At 45.5% G+C, this 13,318-nt stretch overlaps 2 protein-coding genes across 2 annotated transcripts; both read right to left on the reverse strand.

Moving 5' to 3' along the window:
• Positions 1–1,945: 1,945 nt before the first annotated feature.
• Positions 1,946–2,934, reverse strand: LOC311375698 (uncharacterized protein; the record flags this gene model as incomplete). Its single annotated transcript, XM_084490765.1, has 2 exons — positions 1,946–2,523; positions 2,709–2,934. 2 exons carry the CDS (start codon positions 2,932–2,934, stop codon positions 1,946–1,948), a joined length of 804 nt encoding a protein of 267 aa, XP_084346891.1.
• A 1,530-nt stretch (positions 2,935–4,464) lies between these two features.
• LOC311375696 (homeobox protein HMX3-like) lies at positions 4,465–6,630 on the reverse strand (the record flags this gene model as incomplete). Its single annotated transcript, XM_084490764.1, has 2 exons — positions 4,465–5,105; positions 6,339–6,630. 2 exons carry the CDS (start codon positions 6,628–6,630, stop codon positions 4,465–4,467), a joined length of 933 nt encoding a protein of 310 aa, XP_084346890.1.
• Between the last annotated feature and the right edge of the window lie 6,688 nt (positions 6,631–13,318).

Consider the following 13,318-nt stretch of genomic DNA (forward strand, 5'->3'; position numbering starts at 1 on the left):
TGGATCATCTTTCTCTTCATTGTATTATAATGATTAAAACATGTTGAGTTATTGGATCATGAGACTCTTGTCATGAACGCAGTATAAATATTTACAGCATACGCCATGAAGCCTGTATTTAGTATTGATTGAGGGTCAGAGTTTGGGATTCGGGCCTTATGGTGTGAACTTCACAGTTCAGGTCAGATCTAGCCAGCTAAATTACTATTTTATATTCTGACTCATAATGGCAATCTGACCCTCAGAACATGAAGAAGATCACGATTTGAAAATACACAAAAATCCAAAATAAAATTTAGAAACACCCATTTGTCAGAATCAGACAGGCAAAGGCAGAATCAGACAGGCAAATTACCTGAGATCAGGAAATGATGATCGTCTAATGATAATAATAATAATATTTGAATACAATATTTGTATAATTAATAATGATCCCAACATATTTGTCACTTCACATATTATAAGATTTATCAAATTTGATCCAATTCATAATTATATATATTTTTGAAGTTGAAGAAACCTTGGAAAATGATACCAATCTGTCCCCATTCCAGCAGAAGACGTGCAGCAGCCTGTGTGGGTAATACAGAACACTTTGTGACCTATAAAGGCTGCAGGCCCACTTACTCTCTCCCCCTGCCTCTTCCGAGTGCACTTACTGACACAAAGACACACACACACACACACACACACACACACACACACACACACACACACACACACACACACACACACACACACACACACACACACACACACCGTCCTAGCTGTTTCTACGTCTGGCCTGACGGCATCATGTCATATGAATATGTTTTGACAGCTACATTTTCAAGAGGTTCAGTTAAAAATGCCTCAAAAAGTGCCTCAAAACAGAACATCGTTTTAGAATCTGTTCAGTTTGTTTTTCATTACAACTTCATCGAATAGCATCAGCAAACGAGCCAGTGAACAAAGTAGTAATTAAATTGTTATTTTTTATGTAAATAAAATTGAAGAGACAGCGTGTCCTTTTAGCAGGTGGGGGCCTAATCAGCTATGTAGGATAATTTCACAAATAATTATAGTAGTAGACAACTTATATATATATATATATATATACTCATGGCAGCTTCTGACTCTCCTTTTCATCATCATCAAAATATTTTATTAAACGCAAGACAAAAGTGAAGAATTTTAAATGTCAGGTTGGCTGAACAGTAAAGTCTGCAGGCCTAAAAATCTGTAATTTAATATCACGGATCTGTTTAAATGTTCCCCACAAATTCACATTCAACTCTCAAAATGTTGAATAAATTGCATAATATTTGAATAATACTTCTTGAATTATGATAATTAATATTTGTTCTGTAAATCGGTTGAATTGGCCTATTGGCACAGCTTGGCATAAAACAAGAACGGGTGTTTTGCTAAATAAAATAACAACATGCTCGACACATAAAAATAAATTGGTAATTACATTCATTTAAATACACCAGTAATTTAATTTATTTAAAAAAGTTATGTTACAGCAAAAAACATGCACTTTGCTATAGTTTCTTTGGTGACTTATACAACTGTAAATGTTCTCATCAATAGTATTCTTAAAAACAACACTAATAATAACAATTTATAGAAATATTTCGTAAACAATTTATTTCTGCACTTTTTCATATCTTCCCTCTGTCCACAGGGCGCGTAAAACGGAGGTCAGGTTCCGCTGCAAAGCTGCAGGCCCCTTCAGAATCCTGCAATTGGTTTAAAAAATAAATAGTGCCGAATGCGCTCCCCATACGCCTATACTGCAGCCGTCTCTTTACGCGTGAATCTTCGTTTGAACAGCAGAAAAAACGCAGAACCGTCGCATGGAAACGTGAATGTTTTGAAGCTCGTCCACAGACCTCCAGCCGTGTCCGCGTCCCCACGGAGACCCGCCGGGTCCCCACGGAGACGCGCCGGGTCCCATGGATCATACGTCCCCGTCGTAGAGACTGAAGTACTTGCTGGCGTTGGAGAAGCAGAGGTAAGGCGCACTGCTCCCGGGGTACACGATGGGCAGAGGCACGGGTAGCAAGCATCTCCCCAGGAGGTTGGTCTCTTTGTACAAGGCCGGCAGCTGCCCCACCACCATGGCTTTGTTGTCAGAAAAATCAGCGCAGGACCCCCCCTCCATGTCGGTCGAGATCTGACGTTTCAACTTATTCCTACGGTTCTGGAACCAGATCTTAACCTGAGTTTCTGTGAGCTGGAGGGAGCTCGCGAGGCAGGCTCGCTCTGCGCTGCTCAGATAGCGTTTCATGTCAAAGGTAGACTCCAACTGGAAGATCTGTCTCTTGGAGAAGATGGTGCGCGTCTTCTTCTTGGTGATGATCTTGCCGTCCTTGATTGAGCTGCTTCCGTCCTTCTGGAGGAACGTGGTGGTGGTGGAGCAGCTGTCGTCGCAGCTGCTGTCCCCGCCGCTGTCGAAGCGCCCGTCGGTCGCCTTCTTCGGCTCTTCCCGGTGGACTCCGGTACTTTCCGACGACGCTACGCTGTTGGTGAGCGCGTCTGGAAAACAACATTGACGTTGCGATACGTCAGGTGAGAACAAGCATGAAACACAACACAACCGCACAGACAACCGGTGGATCTGTTGCAGCAGGACCACCACTCAGGCCTGGATGGATGGACACGGAAACACCAGCATACAAATTAAATACTTTGCGTAATAGCAGGTTTGTAATCCCCCTTACCTCGTTCGTGGCGTCCCGTGACCGAGTCGTGCCTCCGTTGAACTTCCTTCTCCTCCTCACAGTGACTTTGGAAAGCGTCTTTACGCGTCATCCACGTGCCCTTGTCCCCCTGCGTCCTGTCCGAGTAGGACTCATTATTTGCTTTGGTGTTCAAGTTCAGGATGCTGTCGATGGTAAACTTCAGCGAGGCGGCGGTGGGGCGACATGGTCCGTGCGCTTTGTTCATATCTCCGACACGGTGCGTGGGTCTGTCTGCGTTTTAGTTCCGCCGCGGGATTCTAGTCGCTGCTGTCTCTGAACCGAAGGGGGTCCTCGCCGCTGACATCAGATGATTTCAGGCACCATCCTACCTTCCACTGCTGGGAAGACTGCTGGCCTCGCGTAGTACTGGCTCCTCTGCAGACGCACGGAGCGAACGGGTCGCGGTTTGACTCTCATCCATTGGCCGAGAGGCACGCGGAGCCAGTGGCCAGTCACGTGGAAGGGGAGGGGGGAAGGGAGGGTTGTTGGTTCTTCCTCCCACCGCCCGTTCATACGGGGCTCGCTCTCCGTTTCGAATAATAATATAGTGGGGTGGTTCATATCGTTGCTCCTTCTGTATGTTGTTGTGACTAAATGAGAGTCGTGCGTGCGTGCGTGCGTGCGTGCGTGCGTGTGTGTGTGTGTGTGTGTGTGTGTGTGTGTGTGTGTGCGTGTGTGTGTGTGTGTGTGTGTGTGTGTGTGTGTGTGTGTGTGTGTGTGTGTGTGTGTGTGTGTGTGTGTGTGCGTGCGTGTGTGTGTGTGTGTGTGTGTGTGTGTGTGTGTGTGTATTTATCTATTTTTACAGATAGATATTTACAGACATAAGAGTGAACCTTTTTAAACTCACCAACTGTGCATGACTTTTATCCCCATGAAAATGAGCTTCACTTATAATAACTCTTACACTTATATTAAACTATTATTTTATAGGCCTACGTTTGGATATCATTTGTTACAAATGAACGCGGCATTCATAACGGAAGGGTTCAGTAATATCAAACAATTAATCAAACAGTATCAAACAGTTAATGTATCCAATCTCCCTGCTACTTAGGCAAACACATTTATACATTTCCATTTTGATGGTTATGAATTGTTTAAACGTGGCCTGCAGGTTTTACTGGAACATATTCATTGAATTAATAAGCAGCTGAAATGCCTGCTGTAGAGTCTGCTGTATAGAGTCAGCAAGGCTCCATTAGGCTACTGTACTATCCCTAATAAAATGTCCTAATCAGTTACACTTGTACCCATTAAAGACTGTGTTAGGCCCTAGTCCAATAGATCTAAACGAAGAGGCCTGTTTTTAAAATGCGTAACCATCACATCCTTCTAAACATTAGGACACAACACGCTGCAACTTTTTGTGCGTATACATTTTTATTTTTCTAACGTGTGGAAAAAATTGACAATGTTAAAAATGTGAGGCATATAAAAGTCTGCAAAAATATGTGTCATCAATAATACAATAACAAGGTCGGCCTCCAGCCCCTAGTCCCGGCATGCTTATACCGTAATAACACCGCGATAAGAAGAGTATAGATTTAAACATTTACAAAATGAGCAAACATGAAAATTCATAATTTATCGTGTTGTTGGACTGTCATTAAAACGCAGCCGACATTTCTTCTTTGGGCCTCGGGGGGTTTATTGCACGGGTCAGTAAGAATATAAAATAGATATGCATAAATGCTAATAATAACAATAATAATTATAATAAAGAGCTTTATAGTCCTTAAACCAGGCCCGTCATCTGTGACCTCAGCAGGCTCATGGAGTGAGCGAAAGAGGTCAGAGGGTAGCTGAGGGAGTTCGAGAAGACGGGGGGCGAGCCCTGAGACAACTGGGACAACTGGGACAACTGGGACAGGTTGAACCCGTGTGGCGGCGGCGCTGCGTGTCTGGGGGTCTCGTGGTACAGGATGGGGACGCGCACGATCCTCTGCGACGCGTGAGGAGGGGCGACGTGCGCCGACGCCTCGATGTCCGCCGCCAGCTGTCTCTTCCACTTGTTCCTGCGGTTCTGGAACCAGATCTTCACCTGCGTCTCGGTGAGCTGCAGCGACGCCGCCAGGCCCGCCCTCTCCGAGCTGCTGAGGTACCGCTTCAGGTCAAAGGTCGACTCCAGCTGGAAGACCTGACTGCGGCTGAACACCGTCCGGGTTTTCTTCTTGCGCACGGCGCCCGGGTCCAGCGGCGCGTCGTGGTCTGACCGGTCTCCGTCGTCGTCCTCTCCGTCTTCCGTCAGGTTCCCGTCGCTCGTCTTCCGGTCGGGGCCGTCCGTCGGTTCCGACAGGTCGGAGGAGTCTCGGTCGGAGGTGGACACCGAGGAGCAGCAGCGGTCTTCTCCCGGGCTGCTGGTGTCGTCCCTCGGACCTGAGAGAGGACGGAAAGGCAAAATGATGGCCCCCATTGCACTCCTGATCATCCCTGGATCATCCCCCCCCACTCTGAAGGAGGGATCCCCACTCTGCGTTCCTTCTCTGTTCTTCCTTGCTAATTAAGGGAGTGTTTTCTTGCCCTCTGGGGGGCTAGGGTCAAGGGGGGGGGGGGGGGGGTCATAAACACACGGCCTGTTAAGCCCTTTGAGACTGGACCTGTGATTAATGGACATACAAATACAATTGAATTGAATTGAATTGGATTGAATTGAATTGAATTGAATTGAATCAAGAGGTGGGAAGATTTAGCCTGGGAGGTTATGATAGCCTGCGGAAGCAGGCCCCGACTAACAGAGGCTCCTGAGGGCCTCCGGTCCCTATGTTATGGAGGTTATGATATGTTATGATTATGAAAGGTCATGATAGGTTATGATAACCATGCTGAAGTAGGGCCCCGGCTCACATGGGCTCCTGAGGGCCTCGGGTCGATGAGGGTGCAGAGACACGGGGACACCGAGAGTGCACCGGAACGCTAATCGACAGGGCGTGAAACGCTGACGTGAGGAGACAATCGCCCTGGAAAGGCTTTCCTCTGTCTACGTATTTATAGGCTCCTTCCTCGGTACTCTCACACCGCGACGGTAAATCCGAGCTGGACTCCGGTTAAAGCGCTCATAAATAATGTTTGCGTATTTTTGGTAAGTGTTCTCATAACATGTCTCTAAAAACAAGTGCTAGGGTGACAGACACGGAGACGATGGGCCTGCCCGCTCACTCTTAAGGGTATTAGGCCTAAAGGTTTATTTGCATTAATTTGCACTGAATATGTTTAGGGTTAAGTCATCCATTCATTCATTTGCACTATCCACACTTTTTTTTTTTTTACATTTCGTTGACATTCCTCGTGAGAGTATTCAGTTCCTTCCGTCGTGGTTTTGGTGTCCTGATTGTGGATGTTGTCTCTAATATAGCTCTCTGTTCGATCTCCCTGGATAACGAGTAGCAAACTATACTCACTGTTTGGTGTCTCGTCTCTTCTGCAGTGGAAGTCTGGATAAAGATCTCCCTGGATAATGAGTATACAACTATAAAACTAAAGAGCGCATGTGTTGAGTCCTTCTCTGAGATGTAGATCAGAATGAAGAGGCCTGTATTTAACCTCAACCTTGACATCCTTCTGAATATTAAGACAGAACACGGTGCAACTTTTCAATAAAACTGTACTCACTGCTCGGTGTCTCGTATGTCCTGCAGTGGAAGTCTGGCCCGCTGTCCTCCCACTGGAAAGGCGACCTGACGTCTGGAGAGCCGCTGAGCACGACAGATCCCGGGTCGCCTGCCCGGGCTGTCCTTATCCTCCGAGTATCTCCGGGATCCGGATGAACGCTCTTCGTTCCGCCGTGGCTCCAGGGAGACCCGTGTCCGTGGTGGACCGTGCTGAGGAGGTTCTCGATCAGAAACGCCGAAGCCCGAGAAGACGTGGTGGTGGCGGCTGTGTGATTCGCGAGCTTTTCCTGCATTTTCACAATTTATACGCACGCAGAAACCGAGCGAACATCCAGTCTGATTTGTACGCGCTCTCAGAGTGCGTTATTCGCTCCAATTTCCGGTCTCGGTCCTGCTTTCCGACCCAAGGTCCAAATCACCATTTCAGCCGCCGTGGCACCTCTACGGTCCGTGAGCGACGTCGAGAGAATACGCAGGGAGACGCCGAGTTCCCTCATCACACGAGAGGAGGGAGAGAGAGCAAGAGAGTACGGGTTAGTGGAGCGAGAGGGAGGGAGAGAGGCAGAGAGAGAGAGAGAGAGAGAGAGAGAGAGAGAGAGAGAGAGAGAGAGAGAGAGAGAGCGATGATGTGTGTGTGTGTGTGTGTGTGTGGGGGGGGGGGGGGGGGGGGCGGGCAGGAGAGAGAGAGAGCTCAGTGAGAGCAGGGGGCTAGTACAGTGAAACGTAATGTCAATCGCTTAACGAGTAAAGGGCACACACTACGGAACGGGTTCGACCGAGGGGACGCAGAATGGCCGTCTTTCTCTCACATACGGTTGTGTGTGAGTATGGGTATGTTTGTGTGTCGGCTGTGTGTGTAGGCTGTGTTTGAGTGTGGGTTTGTGTGTCGACTGTGGTATAGACCCCCTTATGCATGCGCTTTTACATTCGGACCAAAATAAGGAGGCGCCCACTGTCTCGCGTAATTGGGTCAATTAAAGTGAAAACAGAAAAACACAGATCCGCCGTGAAGGCGCCTTCATTTATTCACTTCATTTATTTGATTTGTATTATTTGTATTTTGTTATTTTTTTACGTAGCCTAAATTAAAATAAATTATTCGCCTTCAAGGAATATGCTAATTCGGGTGTATAATTGCAGACGGTAAGGCTTAAATATGTAATGTGCAAACGATATTTTCTAAAGAGTGTGTGTGTGTATGTGTGTGTGTGTGTGTGTGTGTGTGTGAGAGAGAGAGCGTGTGTGAGCGTGCTTGTGAGTGTGCGTGTGCCTGCATTTTACTTTAAGTGAGTGATACATTCCCTATAGCCAATAAAAAAAATCACATAACATTTTACAAGCATTTAATGCAAAAAAAAAACTACAACATAATAAACTTTTTTACAACCTATTTAATATCAATTATCGAAGCTGTGAGTGTACAGTCGATGCATCAGAACGTAGTTAGGCCTTGCGCTTTAAATGCCTTCCACTTACAATTAGGCTAAAATAGTAAGTCTGATAATGCATCAGGGAATATTCAAATGCGTGCTGACGGGCGTCTTTACCCTTTATCCCTGAAATGGCAAGACATTTGAGCTTTTTATCTCCCTCAATAGAGTCACCGGAGCTGACCTTTAGCTCTGCAGCATCCTCCTCTCCCCTCCTCTGTGGAGCCCTCTCATCCTCCTCCCTGTCCTCCTCCCCCCCAGGGCGAGGTTTACCCTTTGACGGAGGATCACAGTAATGCGCTCTTCAACGTAACACTCAATAACGACAACCCAGGGTAACACAACCCGTGTTCTGCAGAGGTCAGGTACCTGTCGCCTCCCATCCCGGTCAATACCGCAGACAAAGCGAGCACCGCTGGGTGCAGAACGGTGCAAACGGCCCTGTGAGTCGCTTCTTGGACTTTATTTTTATTTTAAGGTGTTTGTTTTTATTTTCCGTCTTTCCTGATGTCCAGCAAATATTTCGTTTTTCCTCAAACTTCATTCTACTGTAAACCTGGTTTTCCAGTCGACCATTAGGCCTACGCAGCCTGAACGTCAAACTCTGTTTTGAGCTTTTTATATTTTTAGTTTTTTTGTCATATCACTCAAAGGACTCAAAGCCTTAAAAACAGACACATCCATTAGAGGGTTTCAAACACACACCTTTGAAACGAGAAGAATCATGAAACATAATGTCCTCCTATCACACCACCATCCCCTGAGAGGGACACTGCAGGCTTCCAGAGATCCACACCTTTAACTTTACCTTTAACTGCGTGTGTGTGTGTGTGTGTGTGTGTGTGTGTGTGTGTGTGTGTGTGTGTGTGTGTGTGTGTGTGTGTGTGCGTGTGTGTGTGCGTGTGTGCGCGCCTCTTTAAAAGAGTAAGGGGGCATTTAGATCAGGTTTCGCTGTGTACACTGGGCTGTCTGAACGATGTGGCACTAGGGCCGGCGCCCCCTGCTCCGGGGCCAGACAGCGGGAGGACCGGGGGCCCCGCCCGGCCCCGCCGCCCCTGTCTCACGGCCTCTAGCGCGGCTCTCAAACCCTCTCGCCTCCTGACGCTCATCCACCCTGGCGTGCCCTTTATGGAGGATCAGACCCTTTACGGTGGATCAGGCCCAGCGCCGACCCCAGGTACACAACCCGGGCCCCCAATCATCCTCCGATAGCCCACCACATTGACAGATAGGATCGAAATACACTTTTGGTTTATGCTTAAAATATTAGGCCCGTCAACCATGGGATGATTTTGTCCTCCCGTCGTCAAAGACGGATCAGGTTTACGAACAAAGCACAAATTGTCGGTGGAGTGCATCGTGTGCCTGCGATATTAAACTCATATTGCATTATTTGATGTTGTCTGTGGAGTATACAGACGGCGTATGGTGTAATGTGTGGACAGAAGTAGTGCATCGCGTCATGGATTATCTATCAGCCATGCGTTATACACTCACAAATGAACATATTCAGAAGCTCCAACATTATTTTGAACTGGAATATCCTTAAAATCGTATCCCTGTTTAAATGAATTTTTTTTTAATAGAATTGGCATGGATTTTACCTAACTTTTTGTTGTAAAGAAGAATCGTACGCTGTTTTATAAGGATATTCTTCATGTCAGCATTTTAAACTTGCACTAAATAGGCTAAATGTTGGTCACCACTTTCCCTTTAGTTCAAACGTTTCCACTTTGAAACGCAGACAGGACTTTTTTACCCTTTGGAATTTATTTGGAGTCATAACGAGTTTGAATCTATTCTAAATCAATTCTATGAATCCGTTCTGCAGTGGATCATCAAAGCCAATCCCTAAATGGATTCAGTCTGCGAGGAGGCGAGAGAATCCGATTTTTAAGTGAAGCACACAGACTGGGTTTATTGAACAGCAGAACTTTGTGTCAGAGAAGATAGAGATGAGATCGAGGAAGATAGAGAGAGACGGAGAGAGAACGAGAGATAGACACACACGCGCGCGCGCGCACACACACACGCACGCACACGCACACAGTGTAGTGCGGTGGTCGATTAAAGTGGAGACAGTTTGACCTCGTTCATTATATGTCTGGGCGGGTGAGACAGACCGGAAGAGAGGAGGCATCTCCTCCAGGGGGGCATCGGAAGTCTCTTTATGTTAAGAGGTCTCTCCACCACCATGACTCAGGCCTCTGCGTCAGACGAGCTTCTACCGTCGATTAAACGCTTGGCCTCAAACTAACAGAGCCGCCATAGACTCATGCGGAATGATCCACTGCAGTGGATTGTGATTCCGCCACAAGACTGTTTCATGTGAATCCCATGGGATTCACATGAAACAGTCTTGTGGATTTTGATTATAACGTTGGGAATCACGCTGAAAGGACTTTTTACGCCAATTGCCCGATTGCTTAATTGACATATCTCGCTCTAAACAAAACATTCCTTTACAGTGTGCTACTATTAGGCCCTTACAGTCTGTATGCTACTTAACTACACTACAACAGACATAAATACGCTCAAATCCTGCATCACGTCTGTTGTCTGGCTCGATATCCACCGAAACACGTCCGCATTATTCCTCCACTTTACTGGAGACGTCACTGGAACGGAGAAGAATAATCTCCCTGCTGCACCCTAATGGTGCCTTCATCTCCTCGGCCGGCCAGACAGTTTAGTTGAATTGTGTCAGCTCGGCATTAATAATTCACCTCATGTGAAAAGTTGATTCTGCTGAGTTAGTTTCCACGGAGGTGAGCAGACAGTGCGTCGCCGTCTACAGACGTGCGTTAATTGCTCTAATCCACCTCCTCCTATGTGATGTGTGTTTCAATATATATATATATATATATATATATATATATATATATATATATATATATATATACGGACATGCCTGCGGTAAGCAGGGGTCTAAGTTGTATTTTGGACGTAGATAGGCGTAGAGAATTTGTCTTATTCGATGTGTGGTTGTGTTTTCATGAAGGCGGTTCGCTGGAGCGTTTCCTCGACAAACTGGCTGCAAGGCCTAGAGTATACATAGCAGGCCTATAAAGTAGCATACTTTAACCCGAGCAGGCCTATACATTAACCCGAGCAGGCCTACATTAACCCGAGCCGGCCTATATAGAAACCTGCCTGTCTGGAACCTGAAGACATTTAGGAAATATTGACAGTCTGTGTAGTGATTTTTTTTTATTGAATGTCGGTCAACCTCAGTTATATAATGTTCATGCTGTTGCGGCACGGACATAAGCATACACATATAGTTGGTATTTTTTCAACCTCCTAAACGATGTTATTATAATTATTTGTATTATTAGGTATTCACAGTCTATATGTGGATACCTTGTTATCATTATTATTATTATTATTATTATTATTATTATTATCAATATGAATATTATCATAATCATTATTATTTAAATTATCATCATTATTATTATAATTATTATTATGTGTTGTTGTTGTTTTGTTGTCGTTGTTGTTTTATATTGATTATATATCTATATATAGGCCTATATTCTATCATAGTGTTATTGTTATTAGGCCTAAATGCTTAGATTATTATTACAATATTCAATAACAATATTTATATAGGCTATTAGTAGGCCTATAAGTGTATCAGTAGCCCACATGATTCAACTAGTTTCCTCTGACGGCTTGTGGTATTGGTATTTAGGTGGAAACGCGGATGGGGCCCGAATGTCCGTTTGCTTAACCCCTTCACGGCACGTTAACCTCTGTCAGGCCCGCCTCGTCAACGGAGCACAAAGGGTGGGAGAACAGGACCTCTCCCCCCTTGAGCCCGTCCAGACGGGGCTCAACAGGACCTCTCCCCCCCCCCCTTGAAACCGTCCACACGGGGCTCAACAGGACCCCCCCCCCCCCCCTTGAACCCGTCCACACGGGGCTGAACAGGACCTCTCCCCTCCCGGACCCCGTCTACACGGGGCTAACCAGGACCGCTCTCCCCTCCTGAAGCCCGTCCACACGGGACTGAACAGGACCGCTCCCCTCCCGGACCCTGTCCACACCCTGTCTTGATTCCGTCCACACCGGGCTGAACAGGACCTCGACCCTCTTGATTCCGTCCGCACCGGGCTGAAAAGGACCTCTCCCCCGCTGGATTCCGTCCACACGGGACTGAACAGGACCTCGACCCTCTTGATTCCGTCCACACGGGGCTACACGTCTGCGTACAGGGCTTCTCTCACCAACACTCTGGTCCGCAACGTTACCGGTATGGATGAAAACAAAATTCAATCTTAGTAATCTGGTTTTTTGAACACACATTGCCTGTGAAGTACACTTACATTTACAGCTTACACTTACTTTACACCTCATTACTTATTATAGGCCTACTTATAGCCTACCTCTGTTTTAGTTTATCTTCTTATAACTTACTCTATTTTATTTATTATTACTATTTATGATTGTTATCTAGGCTGCTACTTATTTTTACTTATCTTTACATATTTTTATTTGTACTTTCTTTATTTACTTTATCTTGTATTGTTGCTGCTACGTGGCTGTTCGGGAACCAAGCCATAATGATTTTACTCTTGTGTATCCTACTTGTACAATAAGATATAATAAAAGTAATTCTGATTCTGATTCTGAAGTTCATTCATAGTGTCTCCCTCCTCAGTGGATCAGGGTTCCTGGAACAACTTGTTTTTCTACCCGGTAACCGCATTGAAATACGACTTACTTTTTGAGGCGTTGGTGGATGTGATTTCTAAATAAATTCACAGATCTGCCGGTTCTCATGACATATGATTGGTTTATTGATCCTCTCTGTGATGCGGTATACAGTAAGTTTAGGAGGTGGACGCGGGGCGCCTAGCAGTGCTTAATATTAGATTACATTGTATCACTTTATATGTTATTCTTCATAGCAGACGGCTCCGAGTAACACGACTCTGCGGGGTCTAAAGAGACGCATGCAAACTTTTAATTCACTCCATCTCACACTTTATTGTTTAAATGACATAGTCCTATTAAAAGAGAGCTCTGGTATTTGGACGCTTTACGCACCATGAAATGCGATAGAAGTTGTTCCAACTACTTTGTTTTCCCCGTAAACCGAATAAGGAACACAAAGTCACAAAATTAGTATTAATACTACCTTAATTAGTGCTGATCCTGGCACCCTCCTGGTCGCAGGATTTAACAAACACACTACCTGAAGATATTGTAGCCTTTGGAAATGTTGATGGATGTGTCGATATGTTACTATAATTAATAAAATAAACTAATTTATTCAAACGTCATAGCCTAAGAACGCATAATTATCTGTCAAACCCTGAAAGTGCTTTCGAACTTTTAAATGCTTTAATGGAAAGTATTTTAATATTTCCCGATTTGTTTTGCTTCCACACACAGCTTTGTGTTGGACAGACACTGGGCTCCAGCTCAAATGGATTAGTGAACAGCTGAAACTTACTCGGGTACGCCATAAAATTAATTTCCACAAAGTTGGACATGTGCTTATATATTCAGACAAGGTAATGCGGATATTCCTGATATCAAC

This window comes from Micromesistius poutassou (assembly GCF_964030765.1).
Source record: "Micromesistius poutassou genome assembly, contig: SCAFFOLD_5126, whole genome shotgun sequence".
NCBI classification, from domain to species: Eukaryota; Metazoa; Chordata; class Actinopteri; order Gadiformes; family Gadidae; genus Micromesistius; species Micromesistius poutassou.